The sequence below is a fragment of the Chroicocephalus ridibundus genome, chromosome 2, assembly GCF_963924245.1.
Source record: "Chroicocephalus ridibundus chromosome 2, bChrRid1.1, whole genome shotgun sequence".
Lineage (NCBI taxonomy): Eukaryota > Metazoa > Chordata > Aves > Charadriiformes > Laridae > Chroicocephalus > Chroicocephalus ridibundus.
The window spans coordinates 54,004,500-54,021,981 of record NC_086285.1 but is presented as its reverse complement, the minus strand read 5'-3'; the positions used below and the strand labels follow the sequence as shown (position 1 = coordinate 54,021,981).

Sequence of the window (17,482 nt, the reverse complement as noted above, 5' to 3'; positions counted from 1 at the left end):
ATGATTATTAGTGCAAAAGTCCTGGTGAAATCGTGCCTCACTGAGAACAGTGTTCTCAGCACATGGAATGTCTTTATAAAACAATAGTATTTAAAAAACAATTCATAGGGAACAGTTATTAGTAGCATTGCAGAAGTAAGAAATAATTACTCCTCTTAATATTGATGCTGATACTATTGCTCTGTGTATTCTGTCTACGCTTTCTTTGTATGTAAAATAGTTTATCACTGGTAACATTTCAGTCCTCACTATTCTCTGTCAAGAAAATAAAGTTATGGAAGAAGTGAATTTTGCTTTTAGTTTTAATAACTTCTGATAGTATCATATGACAAGTAAATCTTAACAAATCTCTTGCATCAAAATCGAGAGCAGGAAATCTTGTTTCCTTTCAGCAAGTAGTGTGTTGTACCTAAGGGCAAATAGATCTTTTCCGACTCTTACTCAGTTACTGTCAGCATTGATGACGAATGAAATATTTTGGAATCAAAAGGCATCAATTCTCAAGGCTCTGTAAGTTACTGAATTTCAGGTTTTAGGTTGTAAAAGTTCTTTTATTTCCATGTAGAAATGCAATAGATGCAAATCAACAAGGTGAGTTTTCGCTCATGCTGTTAGAAAATGTTTATACAACCTTTTAAAATGTGTTATGCCATTCTTAATGGTTCTTTCGTGCAAGAAACCTTAGTTTTGTGTTCTGTATTTACAGATTACTGTTTAATAGGGTAGATTTTATCTGAAGAATATGAGTGAAAATATCTAAATTGACTTTTAAAGCAGTGGTTTCCATTTCATCAAATCTCATAGTTTACATTTTAGTCCCAATTTGCAAATGAGAACAGAAGTATTAGTTTACTGATATTTATTTTCATTTAGGGTGTAGGTACATTTATATTTAATGCAATGTCAGACATTGTCCCAGTGTTACAGTATTTTAAGATGACGACATCTTTCTAATTTCCCATTTTCTCCTTCAGTTTCATAGCAGGTACCCTAAATATCTGAGTTGTCACGGGTCATAAGTTTGCACATTGCTGACACATTCACTCCAAACCTTCCTTTTGAACTGAAAAAATTTGCTCGGTCTAAATCAAACAGTAAACCCCATGCTGTATCTTTTACTTTCTGGCAGGGTGTATCTATCTGGAGTATAGCAGCTTGTGTCTTTCTTCAGGAACAAAGGATGCTATATCAGTTCTTCATCTGGTAGGAGTGAGTGTTTTCACAGGGTTCACTGGAGCTGCCATGCTTTACCCTAGCTGGACGGTGCGGTACATTTCTGCAGGACGTCGTGCATTGCTTTGCCAGTGCTTGGGAAACTGGAGCTCTTCTACTTGGGGATGCAACCTTATTTTTAACAACTGTTTTAGTCATTTAGTTTATGAGGAGGGAATAGCCTGTGTTGCTGCAAATTGGATACACCGCTTACGGGACCTGGAGTAGAACATTTCTTTTCAAAATAGAACAACTCTCACATAAAGGTGAAAAGTCTGTGCGCACCATTGGGAGTTGATGTGCTGTTTATAAACACGTGCTTTCAGAACACAATAGATAAGTACATGGATTTGTTTGCTTGCTAGTGGTGATCCTGGGAGGGCTGTGAGAAAGAGGTCCAGCTCAGCTGTGTACTATATTGTTGGCAGTGCACTTACTGTAGGGCCATGTTTTTGCTGTGGAATAGCGACACATCCTCCAATGTCCCGATCACAGCTGTTTTGAAATAAATTTACATCAACCTATTCCACTGCAAGCTACTGCAGCTGTCTTCAGATGATACTACTACTAGATTATCCCACTCTTCATATTTTAAACGTAGGCATTTAAACACGTTTGAAGAGAAAGCTCTAAGTCATTGTGTTCTCTAATGAACTACTCAGAAAGCAATATTGCAAAATACAAAGAATCTATTATGCCATGCATCCTAAAATCACTTGAGGTAAGGCATTGCCAGTGCAGTGTGTTATTGGACAGTGAAAGTGTCCCTGTGTTTCCATATCTCTAGCACTAAGTAATAAAAATAATGTATTTAATAGCCCATCCAAAAAATATCATCATATCATTCTCTGTGGCAAGCTAACAATCTTCATAAGGTTTGTTGACTTTGTAAGGTTAATTTCACTCACGCTTAGTTACTTTTATTACAAAGCTAGCTCCCAGTAATGTGATCTTTAACACAAATCACATTATTTCTATCTTTTATGTGGAACCAGCTTTACATATTCTGTGGTCTTAATACATTCAAACTCTTTTCAAACCAGCATAAGTGGTAGAGAGAAGTCATTAAGGCATAATCAGCCTTCTAAACAATGGTAATAGTTTTCTTTAACAAACATTTCTGTGATGTGAAAGTAAAGACTATTTCAGTTTTATATGTTCCTGTCAGCTAATTTATTACCTCTTTTCCGTAATTATCCACTGGTGCATTTGTTTTGTTACATAAACACCACATTAAGGTTCTTTCATTTTCAACTAGGTGGCTGTACTACAATCCCGGAGTCAGATTTAGAGGAAAGAACGGTTATACCTGGCTCCACTGCAACATTTCCCAACCACGGGCAGATTGCAAAGCAGAAATCCGAGCCTGGTAAGAAAAGGAAAACTATGTTCTTTTACTTAGAGGTGTACAGCTCGTCTTTTCAGAATGCTTGTGGACATATGAAACAAATGACATATTTCAGGCTTTGTTAGCATAATTTTCAAATGTTCTTTTGATAATAGTACAACGTGTAGGATTCTGAGTTTATTCAGCTTATTCTATTGAGAATAGTTAAACTGTAGAGATCATTACTGGAATTAAGTAACTTCACAGTTGAAAGATTTCATACTACATAATAGTTGAATGAGATTCTCACAGGTTTTATTCACAGCCTCTTCCATAGAGGCAAAATGAAGCTGAGGACATTTTGGTGTAATAAAGGGGTTTTTTTTCTGCAGTATGGTGGTTAGACTTTGTGCCAGCTGATTAAAATATGATCATTACTTATCTTCTGGGGGGAGACTTCCTAGAATTTCAGAAAAATATTATTGGATATAATAAAATGAAATTATACTGGCTGTAAAATATGCTGCATACAGTGATGACACATTTTCTGGAAAGACTTCATGCTGCCGGGAACTGTGATATAGTGTTAACATATTTTAAAAGCAGCACTGTGAAGTAGTGCATTGCAGTTTAATAAAGTGCCTGGTAAGCTCACGGGCTTTGACTACAGCTATTTCCCATTTTATTTACTAAGTTGTACTTTCACTCCTCTTTCCCCACTCATTGTCTGATTATTTTTTTTTTCCTGTAAGACTTATTTTTAAATGTGTTTGAATGTTGTTTGTAAATCCAGATGTGTTCATTACAGATGGGTGTTGAAGTTAAGAGCGGCTTAGAGGTTGCAACTAACAATAGTCAGAAATATACAGAAAGTCCTTATACATCTGAAAAAAACCAGTTAATTGTGTGTTTAAAATGCATTCAGCTGCTTCTTTGCCCATGTAACTGTTGCCCAGACTGGCAGGGAGTTGGCATATATATCGTTAATTGCAATAGCAGAGTTTACATTAGCAAATTTTTAATAATGGGCAGGGAAGAAGAATGCAGAATGCATTCTAATGCAGATTAATTCTAATTCTAATGCAGAAATGTGTAACAATGCTACAGTGTAACTTGAAACTCCAGAATGAGTATCTGCTCATAAAAACAACCTGAAAAATCCACTGAAGGCCTAGAGCTCTGACTTTTTCTAGAGTGCTAATTACTCGCAGTCCTCATGGACTTCAGGTGATAAGAAGGGAAGCTGTCAAAGTTGACGTATGTTTGGTTTACCTTCATCATCTGTCTATACTAAGTACCCTCCTGGTAATGGAAAAGTATGTTGTCTCCCTGATGTAGGATACAATCCTGATAAAATTCCAACTTCCAGCAGCTAGACCAATAAATCAAGAACATACAGCAGGCAATCCCTCTTCTTTGTCTGATGCTCCATTCTTCTGATCAAGCATGTATTTGTTCTTCAGTAGATAGTGTTCTGCTGTGTTTAAATAACCTCATTGCTGAAAAGACTAGTACAAGAGGAGAAGTGTAGAAGTGTATTCATGAGATCCAGAAACAGCAGCACGGGGATCTGCATGTCCTACTGTAAGTCTTAGTCCATGAGAAAAATTGAGACTTATATCACATAGCTGGCTGTTGTTGCTTTGTAACTATAAAAGATAGAATGTAAACTTTGAAAGCTTTAAAAAAGTCTTTAGGTTTACAGCCATGTGTTATACCAGTGAATTTAATTCATTAACCATAAGAATTGATTGCCATCTGCCAGTTAGTGCTGCAATATAGACAGTGCCTAGAATATCTGCCCCTCAGCTGTCTGGAAATTCTGATTGCTACAAGTGTAAGAGCCAAGGGAGCTACTTAAACCATAAGGTAACACTAGGCATGAAATCACAGCATCGCAATGTTTTTCCGTACATGATATTTTTGGCCTGAGTTCTTGCTTAGGCACCAGAGGCTGCAGCAAGACCACGGTGATTACAATGAGCCCTCAAAGAATATTTGTTATTTCTTATGTATCTTTTTTTTATGAGTTTGCGTTTACTTTAACTACATCCAGTCAATAAGAGAAAAAAAGAGAGTAAAAATTCTTTCTTCATTTTCTGAGGGAGTTCAAGACAGATTTTGTTTAGAAGTTGAGAGGTTTTGTTTTCATCTTGCAGATGGCATTAGTTGTTCATATCTCTAGCTATAGAGGTAGTTTAATCATAATGCAAGATTATACTGGCTTTAGAGAGGTTTCTGCATTTAGCTGTATTTTTCATTGGGCTATATTAGCTGAACTGATATGCCACGTCTAAGCTTTGTATTGTTCTTTATCAAAAAATCCCTACAGTTTAATGTGAGAGGTTTGCATAGATAAAAATAGATAGAGGCCACAACACCAAATAGCTCAAAACTGAAGAGAAAAACCAGGATGTCTTCAGCTGTAGTTCAGAATGAACATGGATTGGCCCAGTGGCTGATATCACTGTGTAGGAAACCTGAAGAGAAACATCTCTAGTAAGAGATCACATTCACAGAGGAAGATGGAAATCAAAGGAATAAAAGGAACTGGTCAAGTTAGAATATTCCAAAGGACTCTGTAGGTCACGGGAGAACTTCAGTTGGATGCGATGGACTACCATCCTTTGAAACGGAGTAAGAAATGTAGTTGTGTACTTGCTCCATCTGGTGCCAGACCAAATCTTATCAACAGGATTTTGTGCAGGTTGAGTTCTATTAATAGTTATACACAATGTAGTGCAAAATACCAGAACAAAGGGCAAACTCTGATTTCTCCACTGATACAGTGTGCTGGATTAGGACAAAAGTCAAGCAGTTCTCAAAAGTACAATTGTAGAGGTAGAAAAACAAAGAAGGACAAAGCGCCTTATCTACTGAAGCGTAAGACCTGAGCCACAAAGGTCTCAGCAGGAGGCAGTGGGAGTTCCTTGCTGAGAAAGGGAGAAACAAGTCCTCTCAGAGGTGTGCTGAAAACCCTTGCTTATAGCTAAATTTGCTTGTGTGTATAAATCTGCTGAAGAGAAGTGCTACTGAGAAGGTTGGAACATGGAGAAATGATGATGAAAGGAGGAAGCCTCGAGACCAAGAGGAGACCTGAATTCTGTGCCAGACTCTCTGAGCTCCCTGTCAGTATGGCTACATTTATTACTGCTGCGATTGCTGCCTTGCATAGATGATGTGCAGTTAGTCTTGAGCTAACTCCAGTATTGCTAGCAATCGACCTGTGATGATAGGCCATTGAACCCTGGCTGTAAAATTTACCAAAACTGAAAATAAACACTCAACAGTTAATTTACATGAAACTCTTGCTGCTAATAAATATCTGACCTTGCTAATCTCTTGCTAATGAGATGTAGTATGTAGTGTATGGAGATGACTGCCAGTCACTGCATTGTATGGTAGTATGCTCTTTGGTCATGCTGAGAATTTTTAAAAACCTTTTGAATTTCATGAGTAGACATAGAAAAGAGGTCACTGCCTTTAAGTGTGTTTTATGAACTCTCAAAGAGCTGTGAGGGAAATGAGGGACTAAGACCTGGAAGACTGTGCTGTGCTCTGAGAAAGTATGCTGTAGGGTAGCATCCTGCAATAGACTTGCAAGTTACCTCATCCAAAATATTATATTGAGACTTTCCAGGCAGCTGCTAAGCATGTCAATGAGGCTTTTGGCTTTATTTGGAATAGTTACTTAAGACAACAGAAAATGACATCAAGTAGTCATGCTGCAAGTCTGTGCAAGAAGAGAATGAATGATTCTGGCCCAATCACAGAGTCTCTTTGGAAGGGGAATTGATGGTTGTATGATCTTTTATTTTTATTGCTAAAATAGTTCACACTGATATTTTTTTTCTTATTTATTTTTTCTAATCCAAGTATGTTGTGATTCCATAGTAAAGAACGGGATCAAATTCATGATATTTAGAAGTTAATGATATTAATGCAGTTGTAGGAGTAGCTTCTTGCCAATGGCTTTTGCTTTGAGTGGGTACAAAAGTATTTCCTTGAACATTCTCTACGCAGTGAATGGAAAATAATTCTTCCTGCTTACCCCCTCAAGGCACTGAGTCTGCTTGCGTTGCATTTGGAGGAGTAATGTTAGCATGATAAATCTATTCCTGCTAACTTTGATCTTGGTGTTTTGGTTAGAGTGAGGACAGAGCAGTGTAGATTTCATCGTGGGCTGCACAAGCCTGGTAGGGAGTTTGAATATAATTTGTAGTCCACTTTAAAGTCTCTGTTGTTACATCATTACTTTTTCTATGAGCTCACAGCTACGATACCAATGCAGATATGCTGACTTCTGCCACAATCACCAAGAACAAATGCAGTGATGGTAGACTCTTTCACGTAGGTCCTGTGGAGTTCCTTTCTCTTTGTTATGCTGTTACTGCTGTCTTCCATTTTCTTCTTTACAAGTTATGAATTTCTTACTAGAGTTGCAATCGGCTTGAGTGGTTTGATTTCAAGGAGAAGTATTCCTGTGTTCTAGAAGTTAACAACAGAGATTTGCAGAACTCCACTTTCTCAAGTTTTCCTTTGTACTTAAATCTTTCTGATTAAATGAATTGAAAACGTGGTTATAGCAAATAAGTATAAGGAAGTTCTTGTACATGCTGGCTTTTTAGAGACATGTCTAAGGGATATGGTAAACAACCTTAAAACAACTTTTCTCTGAACAATTAAACCATGCTGGTAATGAGCTTTAGGATGAAACAATGACGTGTGCGTTTATCAGGATATAGCCCTTAAAGTAAGCATTCTGTATTTCTCATATGCTACTGCTGCATGCTACCTACTATGAAAGAGAATTTCGTGAGATGTATTTTTCTAAACAATATTCCTACTGAATATTTTAGACAGAAAGGATCTAGTCGCTCTTTTATGAGTAAAGAGTTTTATGCTGGTAAATCAAGAGTAACTCCACTAAGCTGATGGAAAACTAGATGAAAAGTAGTTAGCATGAATTAAACAATGATTGGGCTGCAAAATATATCTTTGCTTTTTTTGGTGGGTGGTTTTTTGGTTTGGTTTAATTTTTTTTTTGTGGAACAATGGTGCAGATTACTTTGTAGTTTTCTTAGTTGTTCAGGATTTTACAACACTGTGAGTCAGATTTGTCAAGTGTCATGTTGTGCAGCTGTTGGAATTTTCACAACTTGTAAGACTTGATTTTCCTGGCAGAATTTTTTACCAAAGATCCTGTAAATCTATCCTGCAAATGGTCTATCTAAACAAAAAAAGTCTCAAATATTTAAGGGAAATGCTGCCTGACTTTGCCATGATAGTTCAGAATAATCATTGTGTCTTCCTGAGAGAGCAACAGAGAGCATGGCCCAGTATTTACATTTATTGTTTAAATACTAATATTTCTGAGAAGCTATTCATGAGAACAAATGAGACCAAAGGTTTGGCATTTGTACTCGCTACTGTGCTGCCACTGTTTTTAGTTAAATTCTTTGTATTTTGCTGTTATGCAAATATTTAGATGACTTAAAGATTGAATTTCAAAGTTCTCATCTTGTATGATTATATTTAGTAAAGTAAATAAACTTTCATAGTTTAATACTCATAGCATCTAAGACCAAAAACTGTCTCAGCCTTTATATTTATGTATTGGAATAGATTTTTTTAATTGTCTTTAATTTGAAGCATCTGGCTTATTACTTTTGATTAAATACACAGGCAGCTATACATAAATGACTGTGAGGTTGAGCTGTAAACTCCAGTAAAACAAAACATTCTGAGCCAAGTTTTCAAAACACCCTCCAAAGTTGCACCCAGGCATTGCACAGCTGTGCATCTTTTCCTACAAGCCTTATTTAGTGTATTTTATTTATTTTATTTGTTACTTTATGTGCAGCATTGCATGACAATATTCATGTAGATGTTGTGGGTACCATTTCAACTTTACCCTTCTCATCAAAGATTGTTGTCCTTATTATGCCTAGACAATTTTAGGAACTATCACATGATTCCAGCCCACAAAAGATGTCTAGTTACACAACCTTGTGTAAACAATTCTTGTTAGTAAACAAGATTGCAACCATTTTTCTTTAAAGGGTCTGGTTACACATTTAAATTCAGTTATTTGTTTAATTTTTCTTGTGAATCATGATTTACATGAACACACAACTGTGTGAAACTGTAGCTCATCACAAAGTGATGTAATATAAGATGAAATTTTGTGATAGAGTTTGATTTTAGAAAGGAGTATTCTTAAACACTTGGCTTTATACAAACAGTTAGATGGTAAAGAGGTTTTGGATATAAATTGTTGCCAGCTATCCACCAAGTCTTTTTATTTTTGTGCTGTACTGTTTTTAATATTATCTTTTACCTACGCAAATAAGCAGAGACATATCCTTGAGTTTGTTTTGAAGGGTGTTTAAATATGTTGTAAAAACTCCAAAACAGGTCTATGAAGGATTTCTATTTGCTCTAGATCAGGCATGTAGTATTTACATATTGGACTAATAACGGCACTAAATTTTCAGCGTACACAAGGAAGATACAGGTGGCCTTACTACTGTTATTGTAATTATCATTGTTTGCTATGCTGGTAATCATTTAGATACTGATATTCTTGCCAATTACAGCAAAAGTATTTTCAATGTATTTAGCCAAGCAATTAAGTTTTTCAGGTTAGACAGTATAATGGGACAGAAATCAATCCTAATACTAACTTTATTGTACACAAGATTAAATAAAAGGGAAATGTATAAATTAAGCTAAGTATCATTTTGGAAAAAGGTACATGCTGTCTGGAATAGGATTTCATGCCCATAATGAGCTTTCAAAACAATTAGTTGAATGAATCAGTATTGTTGGCAACGCAGACTTTTCAGCTTTCTGTGGCCACAGTTTTCAACCTGAACTTCTGTCTAAAGTTTGGTTACTACTCTCATGACAAAAGAACGAACAGTAGGTCTGACTTCAGATTTATTTTTTGAAAATCAATGGATTTTCAAGTGTCCAGTTAACAGGGCTCATTGGAGGGGGTAAATGTGCCTCTGACAGTTTGAGTTCCGTTTCAAGCACTTTGAAAAGTGAATTGCAACACCATATTTTGTCCTTGAGCTAATGAATAGACTTGAATTAGAAACAAATCTGGCAAAAATGCTGAAACCTGTGATGGCCCCAGGTAAGTGAAAGCTCCTTCAAGACCTAACCTTATTAGTAGTTCACTTACGTATTTCCCACTGATGTACTGTGAGACTAGATCCTTGTTTCTTTCTGTATGGATGTTGCTATATAATAGGAAAGATACCAGGAGCCTGCAGCTGGGCCTGCCTAATACTTTAAAATTGCTAAGCTAATTGTTTCCACAAGAAAAGGTGCAAAGAAAATCACTGGGCTACAAAAAACCTATTTTTCTGGAGAGAGCTGAAGAGATTTATGGAGGTTTTCTTTTCCACAGACTCTGTTTTTCTAAAGAGCAGTACAGCTTAAGAGATTAATGTGAGAATTCCTTCATTAAGTCAATACCAAATGAAGTGCAGTTTCTCTTTTAGCAGGAGCTTGTATATACATCTCCTGTGAAAAGTAATATAATAGCAAGTCTTATTTATGTTCTAATATTTGCAGATTCAAGTATGTTATAATGTATATTATCCACTGCAGTGGGTAAAGAGATCAGCCTCTGTGTGTTTGCCCTGTAGCAGTGGTTGTGGTAGTGTTTTACAGAATGTTTCCTTTCAAAGGTTAAAAAAGTCTCTGGCTAATTCCAGTTTGTTTCATGACTGTCAATGAAACAAAGAACTGAGGGGTACCTTATGCTCTGCTTTGTGGGTTGTCTCAGAAATTGCTCTGGGATCACAGAAAAAAGGTATGAAATGAAAAAGTCATAGTACAGAGAGCCTGAACCTTTTCCTTCAAATTTAGTGGCTTTAATGGAAAAAATTGTTTGTTTAAAGCAGTTTTATGATTTGAGAATTCAAAGGCACTTTTAAAATTATTAGCAAAAAGTTGCTATTTTTACAGTTAAGGGAGCAGTAGAGTGGTACAAGGCATAACAACATACTCATGACCATATACAAAGCTTTTTGGAATCTATGAATAAGACTTTCCTTATTTTTATCAAGTCCTGAACATGAGACCTGATGATGGATAATAGGAGATAAGAAACACGCAAAAAATAGGTTGAGAAGAAAGGGCATGCTAAATATGGAACAAAATCAAAGCTAAAAACATTGTTACTAATTCTGAATAGGTCTTGTATGGAAGAAAGGGGAACGATAGCACAGTGGAAGGAATAAAAAAAAAAACAAAACAAAACAAAACAAAAACCCAAAACAACAAAAAAAAGTTTAAAAGCTTTTTATGTGACTAAATGTTGTTTTTCATATTTTCTTGGCAGTTATCTTGCATAACTATGAGCTCAAGAGAAGTAGATGATTGTCTGTCACTAGGATTCATTCATTTGCTTGTCCTCTGCCAGTAAAGATGGACAGAAACAAGTCTGACTTTTCTGTTATTTGCTGCTGCTTACTTTTGGTGTGTGAGGGTGAACGCGCTGTTTTCCTTGCTAGTGTTTGTGAGATTTCTTGTGTTGTTTTTGTTTCCTCACACCAGTTATTTTCTACATCATATCAAGTGTTGCCATCTAAAGTGCACATTGCAAATATGCCCGGCGCTTTGTTTCTGGTAGATATGAACTGCTGGGTATTGTTTTCTGTGTTGAAATCTTTTCACTGAATACTCAGTAAAACTTGTTTCTCAAGACATCTGTTTTCCCACCTAATGCTTTACTGTCTCTCCAGTTCTTCAACACAGACTTTTGTACCTAGTTTTTTTGTTTAACTGGAAAATCATAATTTTGTTCAGAACATGGATAGCTTTGAATTTCATATGTTATTTGGATTAGTGTATTATTCCTGGCTTCACTTCTTTTGCCAGGTCTTTGTTGGCTAATGAGATAGTACACATATCTGAGCTACTTTCTTGACATTATAGAAGAGCATCTGCAAAATTTACCTTCTACTAATGATTCTTTATATGCATTTGTTTTAGAAGTTGATGGCTCCTATATGTTCTTAGCAGGCTTTGAGAAATAGAAAAAAATCATGCTGTTCTGGTTTCTAATGAGGTATTATTTAAAAAAAAAAAAAGAAAGAATAAAAGGACAGATAAACTCATCAAAATATTATTTGAATGCCCAATCAGCATTCCTGGCCAAGAAGGATTTAGTTGCTGCCAGGTGTATTATTGAATCCTGGTCAGTTACTCATGGCGCTGGAAAACAAGGTTGGCAAGCTCAGGAGAATACAGACTCTTTTTGACTTCTACCATCTAACTTCATATAAAAGAGGTAATTAAAAGTAAGGTGTTCAATAGCACAAAACAAATCCAAGCACTCCACTTTAAGACCTCCTATACTGCTGAAAACCAATACTGGAAGTTTAGGAAATCCCAAAAACTCATTGAGTGCTCCAAGGAGGAGTATTTCCAACGTAGAAACTCAGGGTTGGAGTTGTGTGGCTTATATATAAAAGTCAGACTACACATAATAAAGGTTACTTCTCTTCTCAAACTCTTTTGCGAACTTTCTCAGAATCTTAAAGTTAATACTAATGTAATTGTTTGACATATCAGATGAGTATTAGTTAAAACCAGGATGAGCCTGTAAAATGGTTTTCCAGGTCTTTTTTTCCAGGTTACACAAAATGCCAAGACTCACTTTATAGCTTGTCAACGTTGGCCACCAAAGGGAGATTAGCTCTGGGTCTTTAGGAACTGTTTGCTGGAAAAAAATGACACTGTGGAGGTGTTAGAGGTTATTTTCCAAAATATCTTCTTTTAGAAGTAATTTTAGTGTCTTGCGCCCCTTTCTCCCTTTCCAATTCCAGAAGGCAGCCATCCATATTATGAGCTAATGGCTTAAACTTTCTTCAGAAAAAGAAAAAAGGCTGTTTTTGAGATACAAGATTGCATGAAAGCACCTGAAACTGCTAGTATCAGTTCTCTCTCCCTGAGGGCTGACTCTGCAACCTCTTGAAAAATAAGGGATTTGAATGGAAACATTGATTCTTGTTTAAAGAACTGCTGACATGCCTGAAATGAGGGAGCACATTCCCACATGCTCTTTGTTGGAGAGTGTTACTGGAATTGCAAATAGGTTTTCCATGTCATTTTGTAGAAATTATCAGTGCCATTATAAGCCACTTTGGAGCATTGCTAAAGCTTTGAATTGTCAAGGAATGGACATTGTGGGTAATATGGAAGATGTATAATGCCAGAGCATATCATCCTAGTTAAATAGTATTGTGAATAGTACTAAAATGTTTCCAGAGTTGGTATCAGCATTTTTTCTCGTAACAATTAGAATGAAATATTCAAAATGTTATTACACCATCAAGATTCTACAACTCAGAGCTTTTCTATTGATGCAATGTCATTTCCATGTTTGTATAGGTAAGCGATATTATGATAGGGTTGGTGCGTTCTCAGAAGAGGCTTGAATCCCAAATCCCAATAGTCCATTGTAGCTCAAAGTTGTTCCAACTTTGTTATGCCGGAGCAATACGCATTTTGGTCACACTGGTGTTTAATGGTCACTTAAAATGGACAGTAAAATTCTTATTTTACATTTGTTTGCAGTACTGTTAAGAGGTCCTCTGCAGTTTTTTTGAATGCTTGGTGACACAGTTCCCCAGTGTGAATGTATGCGTAATTCACAGAAGACAACATTCTGCTTTTAATAATAATGTCTTTTGGGGCCCCATGTCTGAGTGCTGTCACAGCTATCATAGCTGATGGCCTGTCGCAAACGCCTTGGTTCTTGACTTGGTTCTCATTGCCTGTGGCTGCGAGATGCAGCACATATGACCAAGTTGCCCCTAATGCTCGAATGTGTTATATTTCTGACTTCAGCGGAGAATTAAAATTTAGTATTTAATGACTCAGTAAGTTTGACTATAGCTAATGCAAGTCTTCTGACATTTTCTGATCAAGGGACACATCAGTTATAACAGAATTCAAAAAGTTAGGCTTCAAGAACTGATTCAAGTTCATCACGTTGAGTGGGGGCGGTTGGATGACTTTGATAAAGAATTCTTTGGTACCTTGGAACTAAACAATATTACACTTTAGGAAGACTTCCACAACAGGGACAAGCAACAGCAGAGCAGTAGCCCTCGTTGTTAAAATCAACAGTTCCAACCATGCAGTGCTTATTACTTATCGTGAGGTAAATAATAATTTTGTCAGCTTCATCAAATATTTATCAGCCATCTCTGCTAAGCACGTTCTAATTCTGAGGTATTTTGTATTGTCGTACTCCACAGAGCATTCTCTCCTCTTTTTTACCTGTTACAGTAATTCCGTCTTCCTGTGGCTGTGGTGCCATCCTCACCGCTACCCTCAAAACAAATGTACTATGCCACTTACTGAGGACATGTTTGCTTTTATCAGTGGCAAGTTATTTACAGCCCATGTTGCCTCACGGAACAAGGTGGACCACAACAGAAACCCTGTAGTTCCTTAGCTTGCTACGTTTCCTAAATAGAGTAAAAAAAAATTGTGCCACCAGTTAGGCCAGCTTACTTTTCAGCTCAATCTATAACTCCTATCTAGTAAGACAGCAACTAAGATACTACTTAATCAAATCTGAACTCCTGCTTAATTTACTTGTCTTTCAAATTTCTCTATAAAAGTTGCCCTTGCCTTCATGTTAATAATGAATCGAATCTGTGATTTATTTTTTTTTACATATTTGGGCTCATAGATGTCATATCTGTCTTCAAGTCTACTACCCTGGGTGTTATGGACAGAGTGATGGGCTGCGTAACTCTGTGCAATACCCCGGCTATGTTTTAGCACCCTGGTGAATACTACTTTTAAAAATTAGAAGCTAAGCTTGTTTTCTGGACAGTAGCCTTAGCAAAGTGTTGTAACTTGGATTTTGATGTGATCTCTGATCACATTCAAGAAAACCTTTAATGTGAAAGTTACCAGTTAAAATACCAAAATTATATGCAGTTAGACAGAGTTAGAGCTCTCCTGTGGCTCTGCTTAGCAAGAAAATTTTCTTCTTTTGTGGCTTTATTCTGGTGTGTTTAATCTTCCAGCAAATGTTAGATGTATTTTTTTTCATGAGTACTAACAACTTGTCGCTTTGGGATTGGCAACTACTATCATTGCAGGTGGGAAACAGGAAAAAGAAGCAAGGTAAGAACAGAGGATAGAAGACCTTACCACAGTAGTAAATGAGAAAAATAAAAAATACACTAAATGTTCCACATCACATGGGTATTAATTCTCTCTCCTGTAGTCATAATCCAGCAAAGTTTTTAATTGTGAAAAGCAAGATTAAGAAGATGTGCATGCTTTCATCTGGCCTGCATTCCTAGCAGCCCTAAGCAAACAATTGCTGCAACTGTTCCTCAGTGCACGTTGCAAAATGTGCCTGAAAAGATAACTTTTGCATAGCTAGGCTGCCAGCAGTACCTAGATTAGCTAATTTAAAACTAGATTGGTTGCATCCGAATGAGCTATGGCCTAAATCAGGGCAGTTGCCACGGCTCTACCTTCTCTTCCTCCCAGCCACCAAGTGTTTCTCCATTCACTGGTGCAGGCACTACTGCTTATCTGACCACGTGGTAAGGCAGCTTTAGGGAGCTGAACTGATTGAAACCTTGCCCCAAATGTGTTTAAAGCTGCCTTTTTACCTTAGTTTTTATCCGTTATAGTTAGGCCAAAAAAAGGAGAGGTTACTATTTCATGGGGTCAGTGAGTTGTAACTGGGTCTACAGGTGCAAAGCTGCTAGTTCTGTAGTGGAGGAGGTTGGTCTGTGCATCACGATGTGTGGAAGAGATCATGACTATCCATTTTGGCAGCAGGCCATAGATATGTCAAATTAAGTATGACATGAAATTGTGTCCTAGCTTTTCACTCAAATCAGCTTCCTGAATCACTCACCACGTAATTGCAGGAGCATGAGTGCAGGCTTAAGGAAGAAGAGAATGGGGAAGCCACGACTGCCCCAGCTTGCATTAGCTTACACTGCCGTGTGACTCACAGCCACAGTAGCTGAAGCATATTAAGACCCTTAATAAACAGGAGCACTGAGAAAAGAACCCAGGATGCTATTAGTTTGTTTTTTTTTTTAAATTGTGTGCTATGCCTTATTAAGTGGAATAGTAAAGTTATTCTGAGTTCCGTTACCTAATGAACCAGTGGTGGAAAGACTAGTTTATTTTTATGCCATAGAGGGTGGTTTGTGTATGATGGGGAGCCTCTTCATTCTTGTGTTCACAATCCATTGTGCCAGAACTCATTTATGCTTTTTCCTGGCAATTTTCTCACAGCTCTAAAATTGTGGACACAGGACCTAATCCAACAAACTTCTTAAGCACATACACTGCTCTAAGTATATGTAGTCTCACTGGACTCACAGGGGAGTATAGTAGGCAAAGCGAAAACGCCCTCTGGTCTTTCTGTATCGACTCTATGTGGTCTGTCTTAGAGCAAAATTGGTTGCAAGCCTGAAAGAAATGTCATATTAGGACAGCTGCTTCTCCTGTCCTCCTTAGCATTTTGTTGGTTTTGTCAAATGGAGAATAGGTCAAGACTCCATCATGAACATGAAGCTAAGCCAACACATAAATACCCTTAAGCAGCAGTTTTAACATTTTGGAATATTTATAGCTAACAGCTAAACTTTAGGATAATAAACTGTTCATGGGCTGTGTTAGTTCATTTTCTCTAAAATACAATTTTTAGTCTGGCTGAATTCCAGACATCTGAGCATGGACTAGAAATTAATCTGGAATGGTCTAAAATTAAATTACTATTCTTTCTTTTCTTTTCCCTTTCTTAAAAGGATTTTTCAGAGGAGCTGTCTGATATACACAATAAATGTGACTAAACTAAAAAAAAAAAAGGGCAACACAAGAACCTCTGTTAAATTTCATTTGCTTTCTGGAGTACTGTTCTGACAATTATGCACTGACTTAAAGTAATGTGTCACATGCTGTGTTTCACTGTTTCTTTTCTGGATCCTCAATATTTGATATTTATAGTCATGTAAATACATCATGACCTACACTGTGTACTTTAATGCAAAGACAAACTAGAAAACATAGACTATTTAGCTAAAATTGATTTCATTTTCCAGTAACTGCACCCCCCTCTCCTGTGGTAACCTTTTAAGATCTGTATTTCAGATCTGTTTTTTCTGTTGATCAGCTTTGTTTAGGAGTGATTCCCCTTCTGCTCCCACTTTCTCCTTTCATTCTCCAGTCCTGGAGTCCTTTTTCTTCCTGGAGAATAATGAATTCTTTTCAGTGCTCAGCTTGTAATATTTGGTAGAGATGCAGAACGTGTTAATGTTTATTGGTAGTTATGAAGGCACAGGTGATCAGGACTGCTGGATTTCCTGTCCAGATATCACAGCTGCTCTGCATATTCAGTTCTGTGATGTTCTAGTCTGAATTTCATTAAGAAGAATTAGGTAACTGTTTTGTAGGATGTTTCTGAATTTTGAAGAATAATCATAGGTAGCACTTAAAAGTTCTTGTATTGCATGTAGAGAAAGGTAGTTGAAATGAATGTAAGATTTCATTAATTTGGTCAGTGATGAGAGTACCAAACTGAATTTTGCCTTATCTGTATTTACTACCCATTTGTTTCTTCTTTCAAATTTAGGATCATTTCTACAACTGTTTAGGTCAATGACTATCAAGGTTGCCATTCCCTCCAGAACTGAGTATTGCCTATCAGTTTGTAATGCCCAAAAGAATGGTCTTCTGCCAGGTTACATCCCTGAACTTGTTCTCCAAAAGAGCAAATGAGAACTAATGTTGATACAAGCAGGAGTTTACACATGGACAGCCACAAATAAGGCAACAGAGACATCAGCTAAAACTGTTCACACACAGATTTGTGTGTGAAGCTGATTTTGTTTATCTGTTCCTAAAATCAGATTCTAGGTCATTTACAGA

The 17,482-nt window shown here is 36.8% G+C and overlaps 1 protein-coding gene across 3 annotated transcripts in view; it reads left to right on the top strand.

Annotated features, from left to right (window-relative positions):
• Positions 1–17,482, top strand: part of BBS9 (Bardet-Biedl syndrome 9) — a 316,361-nt gene that overhangs the window by 180,892 nt on the left and 117,987 nt on the right. For all 3 annotated transcript variants that reach the window (XM_063325516.1, XM_063325517.1, XM_063325515.1), the window contains one exon: positions 2,471–2,581. In XM_063325516.1, the coding sequence (XP_063181586.1) occupies positions 2,471–2,581 (111 nt within the window). The remainder of the gene's footprint in view (positions 1–2,470; positions 2,582–17,482) is intronic.